The sequence below is a fragment of the Anomalospiza imberbis genome, chromosome 19, assembly GCF_031753505.1.
Source record: "Anomalospiza imberbis isolate Cuckoo-Finch-1a 21T00152 chromosome 19, ASM3175350v1, whole genome shotgun sequence".
Taxonomy (NCBI): domain Eukaryota; kingdom Metazoa; phylum Chordata; class Aves; order Passeriformes; family Viduidae; genus Anomalospiza; species Anomalospiza imberbis.
The window spans coordinates 11642971-11662742 of record NC_089699.1 but is presented as its reverse complement, the minus strand read 5'-3'; the positions used below and the strand labels follow the sequence as shown (position 1 = coordinate 11662742).

General features: G+C 42.0%; 1 protein-coding gene across 2 annotated transcripts in view; it reads left to right on the top strand.

Moving 5' to 3' along the window:
• SMURF2 (SMAD specific E3 ubiquitin protein ligase 2) overlaps positions 1–19772 on the top strand; it is a 60004-nt gene that overhangs the window by 36297 nt on the left and 3935 nt on the right. For both annotated transcript variants that reach the window (XM_068209765.1, XM_068209766.1), the window contains exons 5-18: positions 105–170; positions 3866–3950; positions 5231–5314; positions 6452–6654; positions 6821–6905; positions 8991–9149; positions 12841–13051; positions 14533–14636; positions 15545–15659; positions 16081–16259; positions 16696–16833; positions 17059–17179; positions 18512–18713; positions 19684–19759. In XM_068209765.1, the coding sequence (XP_068065866.1) occupies positions 105–170; positions 3866–3950; positions 5231–5314; positions 6452–6654; positions 6821–6905; positions 8991–9149; positions 12841–13051; positions 14533–14636; positions 15545–15659; positions 16081–16259; positions 16696–16833; positions 17059–17179; positions 18512–18713; positions 19684–19759 (1828 nt within the window). The remainder of the gene's footprint in view (positions 1–104; positions 171–3865; positions 3951–5230; positions 5315–6451; positions 6655–6820; positions 6906–8990; positions 9150–12840; positions 13052–14532; positions 14637–15544; positions 15660–16080; positions 16260–16695; positions 16834–17058; positions 17180–18511; positions 18714–19683; positions 19760–19772) is intronic.

The window sequence follows — 19772 nt, the reverse complement described above, 5'->3', positions numbered from 1 at the left end:
GTTTTTGCTGGGTTTATAAAGCTTGTATATTCCAGGTGGTTTGGTAGTTTGTGATGGTATTTTGTTTCATTGTATGATTTACACTTTGTGCCCTCATTTTGTAGATCAGAGGTTGGATCTCTGCAAGCTTGGGCCAAATGACAACGATACTGTTAGAGGACAGATAGTAGGTGAGTAAAGGTTTCTTTTTTTATCTTTTAGTTCTCTTTTTATCTTTGGTTTCTATAACAGCTATAGAAATAACTCTTCTAGATGTCAGTTTTCTGTATTGGATTCTCCTGTCTATTGCCAGAGCCAGTTGGACCTCAGGCTAGAATTATTTAGGTAGAGAATTTAAGAAAACACCAAACAACCAAAAAGCAAACTAAAATGTTCAAACCACCTAAAAAAACCCCAAATCAAAATATTATAATAAATGTTGAGGCAAGTAAGACCATAGATAATTATAAAAAAATTAGAAAGTTTTTAATTTCACTGTAAAGAATGGTGGCAGTTTGAGTGTGAGCTCTGTCAAAAACTGACTACAAAATTCTTGGCCATTGAGAGCTCCAGCAAGGCTGTGCTTCCTTTAGGTTTTGGGGAAAACCTAAAAACCATCTTGTTTATAAGCAAGTAAAATTACTATCTGGGATGACTTGATCAATTAATTTTGTGTTTTCATGGCTTATTAACAAGTCTTTCAACAACCTCAGTAACTGTGCTTTGTCATTCTGTAAACTCAAGAACTTTAAATAACTTCAGAATTAAAAAGAAGCTGGCAAATTGAAAAGCAAATATCCACAAAAAACTTCATAAATACTCTCTTTTTGGTGCATTCTCAATTTTATGTTTGGTCCATTCTCAGTTCTCAGCATTTCTAATAGGTCATGTAGGTTAAAAGTTGGTCAGGATAAGGAAGTTCTTTATTTATACAGCAAGATATTAATGAGAATATTTGGACATGAGGGAAAGAAAAGTGAATTTTTATGCTCAGTTTTATGTTCAGTTCCTAGCTGAAATTATATCCAAACAGCCCTTCTGTCAGGCAGGGAACACCTCTGAAATATCAGTCAGCAAATACGTGTGTTTGTTTGTCTCCCTCTGTTGAATAACACCTGTGACTTTACCTCTTGGTGTTGCTTTAACTGTCTGTCTCTGTCTGGTCTGCAAGTGCTTGCATTAAGATCAGAGTGTGGTGGCACAGGAGAGTGAAATGATGGTGGAAATGGGGATTTGTACGTGCATCGCTGACCCTTCAGGCTGTTCTCCATTAAATTTTCCACATGAGCTTGCACTGAGGAGTAAAGGATGAATCAGTCGCTTCTCCAGGGTGTGTTTTGTTGTGGGTTTGGTTGCCTGCTGGCTGTGCTCCAGTGTCCTGGTCCCCTGAGCATCCCTGTGTGTGCAGCTTTGTTTGTGGGTGCCCTTGGAGAGGAGGCTGAGCAGGGTGCACAGGAGAGCGGATTCAGAGCGTGCTGGGAGCTCCACACCACAGAGCAGGGACTGTGCTCTCATGCTGCCCTCCAGAGTATGAACTCACGTCCTGGTCAGCATCGCTGGGGAGTGCTGCCATTCATTAAAGGGGAAAAAACAACCCAAAAGCCCCTCCCCAAAGTAGAAAGGTCTGGGAGGCCTGTGGCAAATGCATTGCAGTGTGCAATGACAAAGAGACTTCGGAGAGAACTGGTCAGAGAGAAGGAGTCAGGACTAGTCAGCAGTGTGGGCACAGACTGGACTGCCAGGCTGGCTTTAGCTGACGTGCCCATGAGAAGTGGTGCAGCCAAAGCAGTTCTGGCTCTCTTGGGGTGCTGCTGGGGCTGCCCCTCAACACCAGGAGCTGTTGGATCGTGCATGGAACCTACAGAAAACCACCTTGTCAGGTTACAGCAGAGACCCAGAGCAAATCTGAGTGGTCTGTTTTCTGTTGATACCATCAGAAAGGTCAAGTTTACTCAGTCATGGTTCTGTTTTAATTTAATGCATCCTTGGTAAGGTTCCAGAGACTCATGTCTTTTTTTATTTAAGTTGTCATTATTAATCTTCTTACATTTTAATCTTTCTTCACTAATGCAACTTTTTTGTGTGGATGAATGAGCCTGAGTAAAACTAGATAATTCCACTACAGTAGTTAAATGGTAGAGAAATTAAAAATAGAATCTGGATCAAAAATAAGTAAAAAATAGTTCTAAATTCTAAGTAAAAAAGAGTTCTAAGTATACTTTTAGTTCTTCCAGTTATAAACTCTCTTAAATTAAGAGACCATGCAAGATTGCAAGCCGGTATTAAAATGTAGTTGATGCCTTCAGTAGATGATAATCTTGCAAATCAAGTGCACAGTGGGTATGCCTTGGTACAGGGACCAAGGAGATCTTTATCCTAAATCCTTGAGTTGTCTTGAAAGAGAGGAAGAAAAGGGGGCATTTTCAGCAATGGATCCAGGGGCATCTGAATTGTATCTTAATCTTGCAGCTCTTCTGTGCCACCACTTAATTTCTGATGTGGCAGTGCAGAAAAAAATAAGCCCTTACTTATTACAAAATGAAGCCATGCACAAATTCTGCTCCTCACTCAGGCAAAGGGGAGGTTATTGCCTTTGTTTACGTTAATTCCTGTCCGTGTGTTTTGCTTGCCAAGCCTTGCCTACCTGCAGTGGTGTGAGCTTGTACTGTGTGGGGTCATGGCAGAATAAATACATCATGTGAGATCCTGGCTTGGTTGGATTTAAAGGTGTCTTTCCCTCTAAAGTTATTTTGTAATGTTAGAGTCCTTGGACGATGAGGGGTTAATATGGATTAGGAATGCAGCAGGTACTCCAGGGCTCCCTGGGTTGGTCTGTTGAGTTCTAAGCTTCCATACATGTTGTTGTTGAAAATTTGGGGACTCGGGCAAAATCTGCCAGTTCTGCTCCAGCTTTTTAAACTGTCTGATCTTTACAAAAGTTTGGAGCATCCAGGTTAAGGTCTGTAAGATCATTTCACTGCATATAAATAGGACTTGAAGACAGCTGTCCAGAGGTGCATTAATGCCACCTCAAGAAATGTGGGCCACAGCACGTATTTAGCTTTTTAAGCAATTGTTTTATTGTTAAAGGCATAACAAAGCATCAAAAACCCACCCCAACCCCACAGGAACACAAGTGTCATAAATTATCAGATTGGACACTTTCAAACTGTGATATTGGGAACAAAAGCAGCCTAAAAAAATCTTTGTTTTCATAATTGCAGTACAAAAGCTGCAGGCATAAATACCCATTACAGCGAATCATGTAAAAAAATTTAATTTAAAAGTGAAGCAGTTTTGGTGAGGGCAAGCAAAGGCATTTCAGGGTGCTTTGTGTGGGTTGCATTTGAGTTCTTACTACTGGTGTTAGAAAGTAGCCAAGAAACCAAATCTGAAGTGCTTCTACCAGTTACATTTTACCTGGTTTTGTGTTTGTGTGTGTGTGTGTGTATGTTGAAACCCATGGGCACACGAAATACGTGAGAAGGAGTCAAAACCAGGGAGGAATTCTTTATTTCAGCTCTTCCTGTTCAGAGTTCTGCTGTTGGCCCTGTCCCAGCTGAGTGTGAGGTGGCACCCCACCGCCACCATTTGAGTGTCACAGTCCATCTCAACACACAAAATTAATTGCAGTTTCACAGTTCACTTCCTTTTCTGCCTTAACATGCACTCATATTCCTTAAGCTAACTTTTTAGAAGTAAGATGTAGAGAATTCCATGGATGAAAACAGAGCTCCTTTGCAAACATCCTTGATTTGTGAGAAGGAAAAAATATCCCAAACATGTCTCAGCTTAGTCCTCCAAGTTGTACCAATTCTCTTTCAAATGTAACCACAATTTGCATTCAGATGCCACATCTTTAATAATTCTTTTATTATCCTAATAGTCAGTCTTCAGTCCAGAGACCGAATAGGCACAGGAGGACAAGTTGTGGATTGCAGTCGGTTATTCGACAACGATTTACCAGATGGGTAAGCTGACATCACTGTGCTGTGAACACAAACACAGCTCATACAACAGACTTCTGTAGTAGGGAGAGCTCAGTGTGCAGATAAATTATTTTAAATCTTGCACTCAGAGTTCTGCAGTTCTGCATTCAGAACAGGAGCTGAGCCAGCTGGGGTATGCAGAGCAGTTGATAGTTTGGCTGTTGTCTTATCTGCACTTGGAAAAGGGGAGGTGACATATGTAAAGAAACGCTTGGAAAAATAACTTGTCCAAGCAGACACATATTTCAGATTAAAGCACAGCCAGCAAAGTGCCTTATGCATGCAGTAGTTTTGTAGCAAGGAAGTGACCACTCGGCCTGGCTGCCCTTCTGCAGCACCATGCAGAGGTGTAGATCCACCGTGATAAACATGGATCACTTCTTCTTCATGCACCTCTTAGGGAAGAAAACGTGCCTGGAAAAGGTAATACAGCCCAAGTTTTTGCTGTATTTACCTTCCAAAGACAGGGTTTAGGATTCTTGTTTGTCCCTGTGAGAGTTAATGACATCATTATCACCTAGAACAGTTTTGCAAACACAGGAAAATACTCTGGTTTAGGTTCTGGTGCTGTCAGCAACTTCTTCAGAGCAAACACAGACTTTCTGAATGTGATTCTTGGCAGATAAAGACAGGAGAAAATTAGTTTTCAGAGGATGAATTTTGAAATGCAAATCATCATCCTAGTATGTAACAGCATTCTTTTGTTAATTTGGAGTCCAGATAAGTCAAAAACATTTTTGAAAATGCTTCTAAATTTTCACTTTAGAATGTTTCTTGCATAAATATTGCTCACTTAATTGTGTAACTGCAAAATTTGCTGTACAGCCTCGTGTATTACAGAGTGCAAATTTAATGTTAATTCAAAAGTCACATTATTTGAAGCTGACTTTTTAATGAAAGCAAGTAGTGCACGAAGATGCTATGAAAGCATTTGTTAGAGTCAGTGGTCAAAAGAAGTTAAATGCATTATTAAACATGTTTCCAAGAAGTTCCTTTATGTGGCTGTTAGGATTTAATTAGAATTCAAGCCGTTATTGAATATGAAGGTGTGATATTGTTAATGATGTGCCTGGTTCCAAGGGAAGAATATGTTAAACCATTTCTGAGTTGAACTTTTAGTTGTTTCCTGTCACCTCGTGCAGCTAACGTGATTCATAGCAGTGTAAGTCTTCCTGAGCTGGGCATTTCTGTTGGAAACGTTTTGTGCCCTGGTTTCCTGGAAATACCACGCAGTGCCTTATCTGTGCCTGTCTGAACTGCAGGTGGGAGGAGCGCAGGACTGCTTCTGGAAGGATCCAGTACTTAAACCACATTACACGGACAACTCAGTGGGAGCGACCCACGCGGTGAGGATTCCTTGGGACGCTGTGGGGAGGATGGAGTTTGATTATTGAGCAATTCCAAGTGGCTCTCACAGGGGGAGTGGATTGCTCAGTCACTCTGCACAAGCTGAATGATCTTCTTTAGCATCCTTCTCCTTCAGTCTGCCTAATATTTAACTCAGAAAATCATTCTGACTCCTTTTTTCCCTGCTCTAGTCATAACATCTTTGCTTTCTTGTAGAGATGCTATGGTAGAGCTCTATAAATACAGACTTTACATCTTGCAGACATCTTAAGGGGTGAAGGAGTGAGACTGTGAGTAGCTGTCAGACACTGCTCTGTGACCTTGTAACACAGAACAGTTACAGCTGATTGCTGCAGAGTGTGTTTGGAAATCATTGTGCTCACTTCTTCTGATCACTGTAGATGTGTGTTGTGAAACTGTTCCTCGAGCCACTTCTGCTGTTGCCTGTGTTGCAGGCAGTGTCGTTGCATTTTTATCAGACTCCTGTGCAGACTGTCTGTGCCTGCAGATGTTCTCTTCCATTCTCAATGTCATTCTGGTCTCTGCATGGATGTATTTATTTTAAATAATCTGGACTGTTAACACTATCAGCCTTGATACGTGTTTGCAGTTTTGGATTGAAAGGACTGAACAATTTTTTGTTTTCCTAGTTCTGTTTTTCCTGGTATGTTGAAATACCCATTCTAAGCTCTAGACACAGCAGAAAAGCAAATGCAAAATGTATAATTTGTGTCGGGGATTTCTTGTGACCTTGTCAATCCCCCTTTAACCCACTTAAAATCCTTTTGAAAGCAGCATTGTGATACAAAATCACACAGGTCAATGTTGCTCTCATGAGCAACTGCTTTTATTCTTGCTTAGCCCTTTTTCACCATCCTGGCCTAATAACCTTCCATAAAAGTTAGAAGGAATACCAAGGCCTGATCACTTCCTCAGCCACACGAAGGCAAGGTGAGAAAGTTTGGAGGTGAGGAGGTTCCTGATTCCTGTGGTGAGCACGGAACAGGAGCGTCCTGCTCCAGCCGAGGTGTCCTGCTGGGCAGGTCTGAGGTGTCCCCAGAGCCCGGCTGCAGCTGCCCCCAGGTGTGCTGTGTGGCCCGTGGACATCAGCACTGAGGTTTCCCCGCTCTCCCCAGGCCAGCATCTGAGTACTCGAGCCCGGGCAGGCCCCTGAGCTGCTTCGTGGACGAGAACACTCCCATCAGCGGCACCAACGGCGCGTCCTGCGGGCAGGTGGCGGATCCGCGGCTGGCCGAGAGGAGGGTGCGCTCCCAGAGGCACAGGAACTACATGAGCAGGACACACCTGCACACCCCTCCCGACCTGCCTGAAGGATATGGTATGGGAGTCCAAGGGGGTTACGTGGGGGGCTCTCAAGAAACCGGAAAATGGATTGTGTCTTCTCATGTGGAAGATACTTTCATTCCTTAGTTGAAGGAAATCGGTCTTTGTGAGTCTTCATGCTGCATTTTTTGTTCTTACATTAATTTGTCTTGATTTCACAGAGCAAAGGACAACTCAGCAAGGTCAGGTCTATTTTCTGCATACTCAGACTGGTGTCAGCACGTGGCATGATCCAAGAGTACCTAGGTAAGAAATGATGGAAGTATCCTTAATATTTCAAATCAAAATCATTTAAGCAGTGCTTTCCTCCAAGTTTTCTCTGGCTTACATTTCAGATTCTTGGCCCCTTATACATTATTTTAACACGTCATTCATCAAAATGAATTAGTCTGTCTTCCCCAGTTCTTTGAGTTGGTATTGTAATGAAAAAATGGTAAATTAGCAAATAAATTACAGTAGTGTTTTGGAAACAGGTACAGTTCACTGATTCTAGATTTTGCATATGAATCAGAGCCAAGTCCAGATTTTAGTACTCTGCAACATAATGAAAAAACAGTAGAATCTGAACATTTCCAAAAGAAGTTCCTTCAAGATACTTTGGTGAAAACTGGGTTGGATTGAAAAGTCAAACTGCTTTTCCTGTTGCAATTATCTCAACACTTGGAAAAAAGCAAATCCTAAGTCTTTTAAATTCATGGACATATTTACACAATATGCATGTACATACTGTTCATGAAAGTACATGTGATTATTGCTGATGTGTTTGAAAGGAAAGGATGATAGTGGATATTATTGGTAGCTTCTGATTGTCCTTTAAATAACCAAGAAATCCTGTTGTAAATTACAATAAATCTTGTTGTAAACCTTTCCTCCCAAAGTCCAGGAATGGTGGTGTGAGATTTGTGTGGTTTGAAATTGGCAGCCTGTGCTGACATTTGTGAGAACCAGAGGAACTCTGTCAGTTGCTGCTGGTGTTCCTGTGTTCTTTCTCATGGGAATGGGTGTCCCAGGAAGGGTAAAATGCCTCAAGACCACACTTCATTGTTCTTTGAGTTACTCTTCTGTTCCTGTTTCTGTGTTAGAAGATGGTACCTTGCTTTGATACAGCTTTGACTCACTGCCTGCAGAGCTGAGGCTGCACTTGTGTAGGAAGTCAGTGACTTGTGTATTATGCAGAACCAGGCTCTAAAAAAATAATATGAAGATCTAATCCTTAAGTTTGGGGTGTGATAGTTCTGTGTGCAATCTAAGTCAGCATTGCCCTGAGGTGTGGCAGCACAAACAGCAGGAGTGTCTCTGAGAACAAGAATTGTTTGCATGAGGATAGAATTTATGTCATTTCTAAGGCATACTGTATTTTTGAGGCTAATAGCCACAGTCGTGTAGCCAGCAAAAGTAATCCCTGCAGTACAGCAGCAGTGTGTTCGTGGGGAATAGCAGCAGAAGTTCAGTCCCAGAGCTTCATGTTTCCATTAGTGGCTCCTCAAGTCTTTGGAAGCCCTGCAGACTGCACCTTTTAAGACGTTCTGACCCTCGGCTCGTTCCCCCCTCAGCTCCCATGATTTTGGGAGAGCTGAACGCCTTTGGGAAGAGCTGCACTGGACAGTGTGAGGGGTCTGAGGTGTGAATTGCATCCATGAGTAATCAGTGTATATTTTTGGAGACCAGCATTTGTTTTCAGTGAGGCTCTGGAATGAATTTACATCTTCCTAATTTCAGCAGAATTTTTCTTGAGACCTCCTGAGCCACCTCTGCACTGCTCAGGGCAGAGCTGAGTCATTGTTCATGTACTCCTTGATTTGGAGTAGTTTGTTAGAGAGCTGTTTGCTTCCACAAGCTCCTGGGCTTCTGGGGCAAAACAGCCAGTGCCATCCACATGCCATGTGTAATTCTTCATGGAAAGTATAACTCTTCAGAAGTACAGTTTTGTTGTGTATGAGTTTCTAAAGTGTGATTCACAGCTCCTTACGTGACTAATGTTGTTTGAAAAATGTTTTCTGTCAGAATTGGTGCAGAACTGCAGTTCCATTTTGACAAATATGGCAATGGCCTTTATTTTTGTTTGAAGCCTTTATTAATTCAACATCTGAAGTTAGTTTGTAAAATGAGGACTATTTGATAAGAACTTTTTTCCCCACGGCATGTGTTCTGGGGTGTGTGTTTTTGCTGTGGTGGGCTTGTACCTTGGGAGCAGAGATTCCAGCTGAACAGATCAAGTTTCTGAAACAATACATTTTCTCAGACTTCATGGAATTGTTCTGTTACATTTACACTTGTTTGGCTCGGAGGCCAATTGCTGAGGTATTTTTCATTTTATATTTGTTTTCACAGGGATCTTAGCAACATCAATTGTGAAGAGCTTGGTCCACTGCCTCCTGGATGGGAGATCCGAAATACCGCAACAGGCAGGGTTTATTTTGTTGACCATAACAACAGAACGACGCAGTTCACGGACCCGCGGCTCTCTGCAAACCTGCACTTGGTGCTAAAGTGAGTCTGGAGCCGGGGCTCGGTCGGGATGCACTCTGCCAGCCCGGGAGGCTTTAAGGAGGAGTTCTTTGACACACCACCAACTTTCTCTGTTTCACGGCAAAGAGGAGTTTGTAAAAAGTCTGCAGGAGCTTTTAGGCAGGAATGTGGCTCTTGTGATGCACAGGGGGAGGGAAGCAAGTGCTGTCTGGTGGGAAAGATTGGCCCATAGATTTTTTTTTTTTTTCCTAACAGCAAGAGAGACACTTTGTTTTCTTTATACTTCATTCTGTTTTCAGCTGCGAAGAACTTGTTTTAAAATAAGAAGTTGCATGTGAGCCAGTGGTGTGAAATACTGACGAGTGAGGAAGGGTGCACAAGTGCCCAGCTATTCTCCTGGAGTAAAGGAGAAATAACTCAGCTCCTGCCTTCAGTTTTAGAGTAGGACTAGTTGATACGTTCTCAAAATAAGGCCCAATAATTTAACTCAGTTTTTTTTTACAAAAAAGATAAAATAGGAACTGCATTTTTCTGCCTTTGTGTTTTGATAGCATAATTTCATCTCACAGTTTTAAAAAGAGAAGGGGAAACTTAAAAGAATTCTGGCTCGTGTTTTATTCCCTAGGCACTCATTACACACTGGGGATTTTCTACTAAAAATGGAAACCTAAAAGCAAACAAATATTTCTTTTTTCTCTCGTTTTTTTTTTTTCTCTCAGACGGCTTGTCCAGGAACCTGGGAGTTTATTCTATTGTTTCTCCTGCTAATACCTTTTAATACTCTTGGGAAACACCTGTGAAGTATTGAGTAGGTGTTAAGTGGAAGAAACAATGAAGAGCTGGTTAGATGGAAAGCCAGGCTGCCCTGGGTGAGGAGGCAGTAGGAGGAATAGTCCTGAAAGGAAGTGAATCATTGGGAAGAAAAGCTGAAGGAAATAATAATGGGAACAAGCACCGAAAAGACAAAGCTGAGGAATGGAAAGTCATATCCAGGAGACAGCATGTCTTTTATGCATTACACAAAAGCTGTCTAGCCTCTACCCAATATACACTTGAACCTCACACCCCAAGAGGGAGAGAAGCCTAAATATAGAAAACATGCATTTTATTTAGAGAAATCATTGGTTTTATATGTGTATGTTACAGGAATGTAGTACTTTAGTAAGCTGTCATCATCCAGACACTTCAGGTGCTTTTTTTTTTCAGTTTAAAACAAACCACTACTCATTTTAGCTGAATTGAAATTGGTGGTTTGAAAATAAAAGGATCTTGAAAATAATCAGCAGTGAAGGAACATGTTCGTGTTTGAAACACAGAAAAGTTCCTAAAATCAATTCAGATTTAGGTATTCTACTTCAAGAAAAACTTCAGACCCTCTTAGCTACAGCAGTGCAATTCTGAAGCCGTAGAAAACTCAGGGAACTGGGCTGTATTTGACAAACTGGCCTCCTCAGGTGGGTTTATTTTGAAATAGCAGAGGGGGCACAGTAGCCCGTTCTACATGGTTTGTGGAGGACAGATAACAGAGGCACCTTTGTTAGCTGGAAAATCCAATTTGACTTTTAATTTCCAGAATCACAGAACCATTTAGCATTTATTTGAACTTAGAGTTCTCCTGCAGTGTGCTGAAGTTGTTCATTTGTCCATCTGTCTTTCATTAGGAAAGGATTTCAGAAACTCACCCAACAGTGTCATCGGCAAAGTCTGCTGCCTGATAAATCATTTTTGGTGTTTATTCTTTTATTACACCAAACAGGATGTGTGAAAGTTTCCCCTGCCTTGAGCCCACCTCCTTATTTGTTCTTTAAAAAACAAACAAAAAAAGTAGCTTGCCTTAGGCCTGTCATTTTGTAAATTATCTAAGAAATAAGTTTAGACTTCGTGTGGGATGGGTGTGATAGAGTTTTAGGTTCAACAGCACGAGAAAAAGTTCACTCTCAGTGATACTGACTTTTCTACTGAGCTGAGTAAAGCCATTTGTTCTTCCAGTTATGACATTATAAGTTATGAAAATAATCAGACTTGTTACCCAGTTCTGTTCTAAGACATTGACCAAGAGTTTGTGATAATTTTGATAAGTTATGGCACCTGAAAAGTATTTAGTTGTATCCTTAAAGCACTGTATGGAATCAAGCATAGCCACTCAGCTGTGAAAACAAACTGAGAAATGAGATTTAATGACCTTAAGCACTGCAGGTTGTTTAGCTAATACTGCACGATCATTTTTAGTCTAATCTGGGAGATGGCATTTTATTTTTCTCTTCCTAGTACTTCCTTATTTTGGGAAGTACTGTGTGGAGAAAAGCAATTATTTCATTTGATGCTAAAATCATGCTCATTTCAGAGATTACATTTCCTTTAAGAATGACCCTATCTAGCTTTGTGCTTTGGGGAACTGTGACTTTTTACCCTTAAGCATGGTATGGAGGGGTGCACACTTTAGTATATAAATATGGTCCTATACAAGGAATATTTTCACTTAGTCCTCCTTATGGAATTAGACATTCCAGAAGATAGAATAAGGATTTAGCTTTAATATTGTATCAAGTAAATACAGTTTAAATGAGAATCATATTTAAAACTAATCACAAGTGAAAATTACCATGCACATGGCACAAATGACATAGGGCCACAGAACCAGAGCCAGTGTGTATCTAAATTATTGCAATGGTTTGTATTTTTCTGGGTGTGCCTGTGGAAAAGTCTGGAGGTGATTTTGGTTAGCGAGGAGAGTATTCTACTAGGCCTTGTCTCAAAACAGACAATAGGCTGAAATTACAAAATACATTAAAACAGTGTTTGGTTCTATCTGTTAGTTGTTGATCTTTGATATTTAAAAAAAAATGAACTAGCATTCCACTGGAAAATATTCTAAATTGTAATGTTTCTTATTTATCCAGTAAATGTAGGGTATTCTCATGTGCTCCACAGAGAGATGATATTCTTAGGCTTTAAAAATACAGTTTTTATCCTGTAGTGCTTGGGAATGCCATACTAAAAAGCTATAAAAATATTCACTCACTGTGTACAAGAAACAACACAGAGAGAACATCTCTGCAACATGATCCATTTACTTTTCCTAGTAAGAAGTCAGATTTACAAAATCTCGTAGAATTGCTAGTGAAAATACTTGTTTATCTGTGCCAGTTAGTTCCATGTGAACTCCCACATTCCTGTGGTCCAGACTAGGCCAGGTACAAGGGACAAGGTCCTTGCCAAGCTGCCAGTACAAACATCTTTTTGTAAGCTTACTCTTTTCCAGACAAGCCATTTAAAACAGACGATGGTATTGACTGTAGATTAGAGGCAGAGTGTTTGGCAGATCCCTGAATTTTAAAATGGAGGAAGGGAAAACACGCAAAGGAAATATGGAAATGGTCTCTGAGAAATTCAGTGTCAGCAGCTTAATAGTAAAATTCTATGGATAATACCTTATTGTATGTGCTGTAACCTTTTGCAGACTTTGTAGAGTAGCACTAATAGAAATAACAAGCCCTAAAAACACCTGATAGTTGCCAAGAAAGACAGACCCATATGTCTTTAGTCAGGATAAAATCGCTCTGAATTTATTCTTTACTGGCCCCAGACGTTTTCAGCGTAATCACAGTAATAATCACAGTAAATTGAAAGCAGTTTAGGTACAATGCCTGAACGTCTAAGGAGCGAGCAGGGGATGGAGGAAGGTGTCTGAGGCAGCTGTGTGTGCTTGCAGCCGGCAGAACCAGCTGAAGGACCAGCAGCAGCAGCAGCAGCAGCAGGTGGTGTCCCTGTGCCAGCTCCCGGACGAGGCCGAGTGCCTGACGGTGCCGCGCTACAAGCGGGACCTGGTGCAGAAGCTCAAGATCCTGCGGCAGGAGCTGTCCCAGCAGCAGCCTCAGGCTGGCCACTGTCGGATCGAGGTCTCCAGGGAGGAGATTTTTGAGGTGACTCGAGACTCTGACCCGTTCCTTAACAGGGGGGAAGGGGAGGAGGGTTGTTTATAGCTGTGCAGAGGAGTTGTTCACGTAGACGGAACCTCGGAGGCTGCAGTTAAATCTGGGATTTTACCGTGGTGAAGAGGAAGCATTCCAGGGGGATACCAGGACTGTCATGTCATTGAACTAGATGCATTTGCCCTGTAGAGATGAACTAAATCAAGGAGAACTTTCTCTGTGCCTGGAGATGTGCTGCCTCTGTCAGGGACTGTGGAGGGAGTCTGAGCACTTGATGTATCTGAGGATCCTGTCTCACTTCTTCCTTGTATTTGAGAAGCTGATGACTGTTTTATAGGGGATGTTACAAATTCAACACTATTATTAGTGATCTTTGATGCAGTGTAACTTAAGTAAAACTACTACTGAATAGGATTTCTCTTCAGAGTTTGGATTTCTTCTCATCGATCTGAACTCTGTCTCCAGAATCAGACCGGTTTTACAAACTGTCAGGGCTTCTGAATGGCCAAAGATGCCCACAGTGGGGTCTCTGCATTCTGTTTGGAGATGTGATTCAGCAGAATCATTCTGTTGACTTGACTAAGCACAGTTATAATTCATTGGCCTTTTCTGGAGAACAGTTTGTCCTTTTGAGGACTTTCACCCCTCCCACCCATCCCTGCTGCATTTTTACCCCACCCACAAACTTGATTGCCCCAGTGAATTGTCACAGTTTTTCCCAGCCAAGAAAGATTTGTGTTGGTCTTCCCTTTGGAGAGTCAGATCACTTTGTAAGCAACTGAAAGAGGAAGGGAGGGAAGGCTACAGGATTATGATGTTCTTGTTCATTCCAGTGTGTTGGGTCCCCACACACCCACCTGCCTCCTCTGTCCTGTAGAGGCAGAGCTTGGGGCTGATACTGGACATAAATAAGAACCAGTTTTCTTTTTTCTCTAATTCCTTAGCATTTGTTCTGCCTTTCAACGTGCTTTCTGTGTTCTTTGGTGAACACTTAATGACAGAGGAATAATCCTGTGGATTTACTGGGATGGCATTACTGATTCCATTCTTAAGGTGCTTCTTGAAGGCTGGCACATGTGTTTTTCCCAGAGAACAAACTCCACTGCTGGCTTTTCAAGCTGCAAAAACCAGGAACCCTTATGGAAAACAAAAGGAGTTTACTGACACAATTTTTTAATAAGTTATGTGAGAACGAGGGAGAATGTTCTGATCACTGTTCACCCCTGGAAATTTAATTGGGAGGTGGTTCTTCTCGTCTTCTCATCACTTTATTTGACAAGTGTTATCACATTTGGAGAAAAGGGAGAAACAATCTGTGATTTGAGAAACTGATGAAGATCAGGAAAAAGAATGTCCCCTTTAAGAGTGCTCCCTTTGGACTCGAGTCTGACACTCCCTTTGCTTCCAATACACAGCAGCAGCTTTTACTCTGTAAACTGCAGTTAATAAAAGGATGTGTTGTGTGTTTACAGGAATCCTACAGGCAAGTCATGAAGATGAGGCCTAAAGACCTGTGGAAACGATTGATGATAAAATTTCGTGGGGAGGAGGGCCTTGATTATGGAGGTGTTGCCAGGTAAACAGTGGCTCCTCTGTCCTTCCCCTGCACCCAATCCTGCCAACAGCCCCTGTGCTTTGAATCCTGAACCAGCCTAGCTTCTTTCTATTATTCTTATTTATTTTTATTTCTGTAACAGATTAAATGTCAGAAGAACATATGGCTCTAGGTAGTATTCTAAAAGAAAAATTGCATCAAAAAAAAAGAACTAATTTATTGAAAAAAAAACGCAAATTACACATTATGTCAAACATCTGTCATATGTGAGAGGTTTTGGTATCTATTGAAATTAATATCTTGTTCTTTGGTTAGTGAAGTTTGGGGATCTGAGAATATATACCACTAACTACTTGGCTTTATGACAAAATTTTAACCAAAAAAGATGCTTTATTGCAAACTGTTGCTGCTGTTTGAAGCAGAATGTTGCCACCAGCAGTTGGTGGGCAACTTCAGTCTGTCAGCAGTCTGAGATTATTTTTCCCTTATAAAAAAATGACATGCCCAATTCTAAGACCATTATTTACTGATTTGTGAACACATAATTAAAACTTGAACTAAATATATCCATTACCTTAAAGATGGTTTATATCAAAAGCTTTGATTCCAACATCTTTATATTCAAGTGAATACATAATGTCTTAGTGTGTAATGGCTGTAGGAGAATCACAGTCAGAAACTCTCTTGGAAATGAGTAACCTGAAGGAAAATCTTGGAAAGCTGGAAATCCATCAGCTGTCAGATGTTGTGTGGTTACTGAGCTAGTAAAAATAATTCTGATTTCATGCATATCTCAGCACGTTCAGAGATAACTCCCTTCACATTTATGTTTAATAGTAAGATTTTAAAAAATCAGGCTATTTTGAAACTATTCTCAGTGAAGGAATGCATTTGTCAGTAGAGTACCAATAAATTACTTTATTTTCTAGGGAGTGGCTGTACCTGTTGTCCCATGAAATGTTGAATCCATACTATGGGCTCTTCCAGTATTCCCGAGATGATATCTACACCCTGCAAATCAACCCCGACTCCGCCGTCAACCCGGTAGGGCTGGTGCCATGGGCTGTAAATCAGTATTGTCTGACCAGAAATCAAACACACACCTGGAGAGGGTTCAACACTTAGGAGCCAAATTCTTACAACTGGTACTGCTGCACACGGAATTTCTACAATTATATGATAGTTTATTTTTTGCACTGATCAAAGAAACTTCTCAAATATGTTCTTAATTTTCTGTCAGATGTCAATTTCTGTTTCCTTTGGGAGAAATTCGGTTTGATTGTTACTTTTAAGACTCCTGGACTGGAAGTGAAATGTTCAGTGTGCCATGCATGAAAACAAAACAAAACCTCTACACAGGGTTTGGGCTTGGGGTTTTCTTCTTTTCTGGGTGTTGAAACTTTGCCTCATGCTCAGCAGTGGGTGTCTTACTTAGCAGAATGGCCTTGTCTCTGCTCTGTTGCAGGAACACTTGTCCTATTTCCACTTTGTGGGCCGGATCATGGGGATGGCTGTGTTCCATGGGCACTACATTGATGGGGGCTTCACGTTGCCTTTCTACAAGCAGTTGCTTGGGAAGCCAATTACTTTGGATGACATGGAATTGGTTGACCCTGATCTCCATAACAGCTTAGTTTGGATACTGTATGTACTCTGTAGGGTACCTCAGGATGCTAGAATGCTGTCTGTGTTACGTGATAATGGTCTAAATCCTGGAAATGAGGTGTATTTTGATCTCCTTCTCAGGCAGATTTAAGAAACATCTTTCACACAATTCAACTTCTTTAAGGCTAAAAATGCTCAAGCTACTCAAATTTTAGGGGGGAGGTGTGTGGACATAATATTAATTTATTAATTCTACCTATTATTAACAGTAACAGGTTATTAAAATGTAACATTGAAACTTTGATAAAGGTTTTTTAATGTAACATAGTAAAACTGTGTGTTCACCTTCTGCATCCAGGCAGGACTTTGAAATGCCATTGAAAAACGAAATTTTGCTTCTGTCAGATAGAACATGGCTGTAATATATTTGCAGAATATGTTTTCCCTCAGTCATTTGCTGCTTTCTTTGCACCAGTGAGAACGACATCACCGGGGTCCTGGACCACACGTTCTGTGTGGAACACAACGCCTACGGGGAGATCATTCAGCACGAGCTGAAACCCAACGGCAAAAGCATCCCCGTGACAGAGGAGAACAAAAAGGAATATGTCAGGTACATCAGTAGCTTTTTCCAGGGCTCTTTTTCTGTTTCCTGTGGTGAGGAGCAGCCATTACTCGTTGAAGTAATTGTCAGTGTTGTGCTGTTGGGTTTTGCTGCGGGGCTGTGCGGTGCTCTGGTGTAATCCTGTCAGTGGGGCCGTGTTTTGGGGCTGGATAAATTGCAGGTTTGCTGTATTTCAATACATCCTCCACAAACCCAATTTGCACTTGCTTGCAGACTTTATGTGAACTGGCGGTTTTTACGAGGAATTGAAGCTCAGTTTCTGGCGCTCCAGAAGGGATTTAATGAAGTAATCCCACAACATCTGCTGAAGACATTTGATGAGAAGGAGTTAGAGGTCAGTGCACCAGTGTTGTGTTGTGCTGTGTCGTCAAGTGTAACGAGGCTCTCGGAGCCGCAGGAACGCGGGGCTGTCCCGGCAGTCCTGGTGTGCTCTGACCTGGGATAAGGGGCAGGGCAAGGGCTGAGCAGCTCAGGGGGACCATGGCTGTGTGTGCCTCCCATGAGAGCTGAGGGAGTGTTCCTGGAGGTGACAGCTCACAGCGACTGCAGCCCCTCCCTTGTAGCTCAAACCCCTCTGAGCCTTCTGAGGACCTGCAGTGACCTCGGGCTCTATCACTGCTCCAGCAGAGTCCTGGTGCACAGTTCTCACAGGGCAGCTTCCTCATGGAAATCCAGTGCTGCCAGGAGAACAGGCTGGCACTGCCTCCCAGCCCTTAGTGCACTGCCCTGAATGGTGCCAGGCACCTGGGGTTTGGCAGAGCTCAGTTTTGCTGGACTCCATTGGCCCTGTAAATCCAGCAGAAGGAAAGGTGCGGTCACAAGTGTGCTACAGAACGATAGGCTCAGCATCCAAACAACACCCTCTGAAGGCAAATCCACAGATCCCAAGCTTGCTTTAAACTGAAATGTAACTGCAGTCTGTGGAGTTGAGGGGTTTGCCATGTAAAATGGCCACAGGTAAATTATTCACGTGTGCTTCTGATCCCTGGGCTGGAACGTGGTGATTGCTCCTCCTTTATCCCGAATATTCTCACTCCCAGCAGTGAGCCAGCCATGCTGCTAATCCAGAACCACTTTGCAGCTGTAGAATAAGAAAGGGGAAGGTCCAGTGTTCTTAGTCATAAAAATGTCTTCAGAATTGTGATCACATCCTCACTGAGCTTAACCCGATCCATTGTGGATCTCCCTTCAGGAGCACTGAAAGCTCAGTGTCAGGAAAGGCTGCTCTGACTTTTTTGTGGTATCACAGGAACAAGGTTCCTTTTAGGGGTCCAGAGCTGGACCAGGCAAAATGCACCCAGGGCCATGCTCCTGAAAGAAATACCGAGGTCAAATGTGAGTTATTCCTGCACTGTCATACAGGGGTAGAATCTGTGCTTCTGTTTAACTGAAAGGTCAAGGCCCTTTTGTCTAAGCTCGAAATGGTTGTTTGGGTTCTTTTTAATTTGGATTGAGACCATTTGAAAAGTGCTTTGTGTACAGAGGTAAAATTAAAAAAACAAGAAAGATATATTTCTGCATTGCTTAAGATGAGGGAGAATTTATAATTTGCCTTTGGTATAAAATCTGTCTGTTTTTCACATCATTTCTTCATAATTTGGTTCCAAACCCATTTTTATAGTGATCAGTGATGAAATAATATAATAAATCTATTTTAAATTTACAGCTCATCATTTGTGGACTGGGAAAAATCGATGTTAACGACTGGAAGGCAAATACCAGGTTAAAACACTGTACCCCCGACAGCAACATCGTGAAATGGTTCTGGAAAGCTGTGGAGCTCTTCGACGAGGAGAGGAGGGCGCGGCTGCTGCAGTTCGTGACCGGCTCCTCCCGGGTGCCTCTGCAGGGCTTCAAGGCACTGCAAGGTAAAGCCTGTGCCTGGGAGCACGGGGATCAGCTGGAGATGAGGCTGTGAGCGCCTTGTGACTTCTGAAGAGCCATTCTAATGGTCTGATTGCAGTCACGAGTGTCTTTTTTGTGTCTGGTACCTTCTTGTGCAGGTGCAAATGGCTCTTTGATTTCATTTCCTCACTTCCTTCTCTGGCAGGAGATTCTGATCAGCTCAGATCTTAGAGGGGTTCCAGAAGCCAGAGTTTTAATTCCTAACTTTTACAAGCCCTCATCAGTTGCACAGCTCTGGGGGTTCTTTTAGACTCAAATGCAGTAACACAACTCAAGCTCAGACTCTTATTTAACAGCAGAGTCCCCATGAGAAACCTGACCCTCTGAAGTGTATTTTTAATGGCTGCTCAGACCAGGAGTCCAGTTTTGCTCAGGTTAGGACATTTATAGCTTCTTCTGTCCTTTGTGGCATCTTCAGTGCACGCCAGGTCTAAACAATGGCTGTGCTGCAGTCTTTTCTTTAGCAGAGACATTAAGGGGATTTCTCGTAGTCAGATGAATTTAATAAAATGATAAGGAATTGACATAGTGACACTGTGGGATTTCAGTGGAATTGGCCACGGCTCAAGACCTGTTACAAAACAGGGACAGGTACAGCTGTGTAAGCTTTGCTCTGTAGGAGGGGTGAAAGAAGAGAAATTAAAAACTCTTTGAATTATGCAGTACACTGTGTGGAAAAGGTGATTTATTCTTCCTCGTCAGTGCTTTATTCCTTGCCTTTCCTTTAAATAACTGCAGGGCTGTCTGGGTGGGCAAGGAGAGGTCTGTCCCACAGCCACTGGGACTTCACAGTTTTTTCCTGCCTTTTTGTGGTTTTATCTTTCTTGGTGCAGAGCTTCTCTTTGTATTTTAGTTGCTCTCTTGTTCTTGCAGTGCAACAAAGACATTTCATGTTATTCCACACAGTAATAGAGATCTCCTCTGGATTTTCAGGTGCTGCAGGCCCACGACTCTTCACAATACACCAGATTGATGCCAGCACTAATAATTTGCCGAAAGCTCATACCTGGTAAGACTTTTTC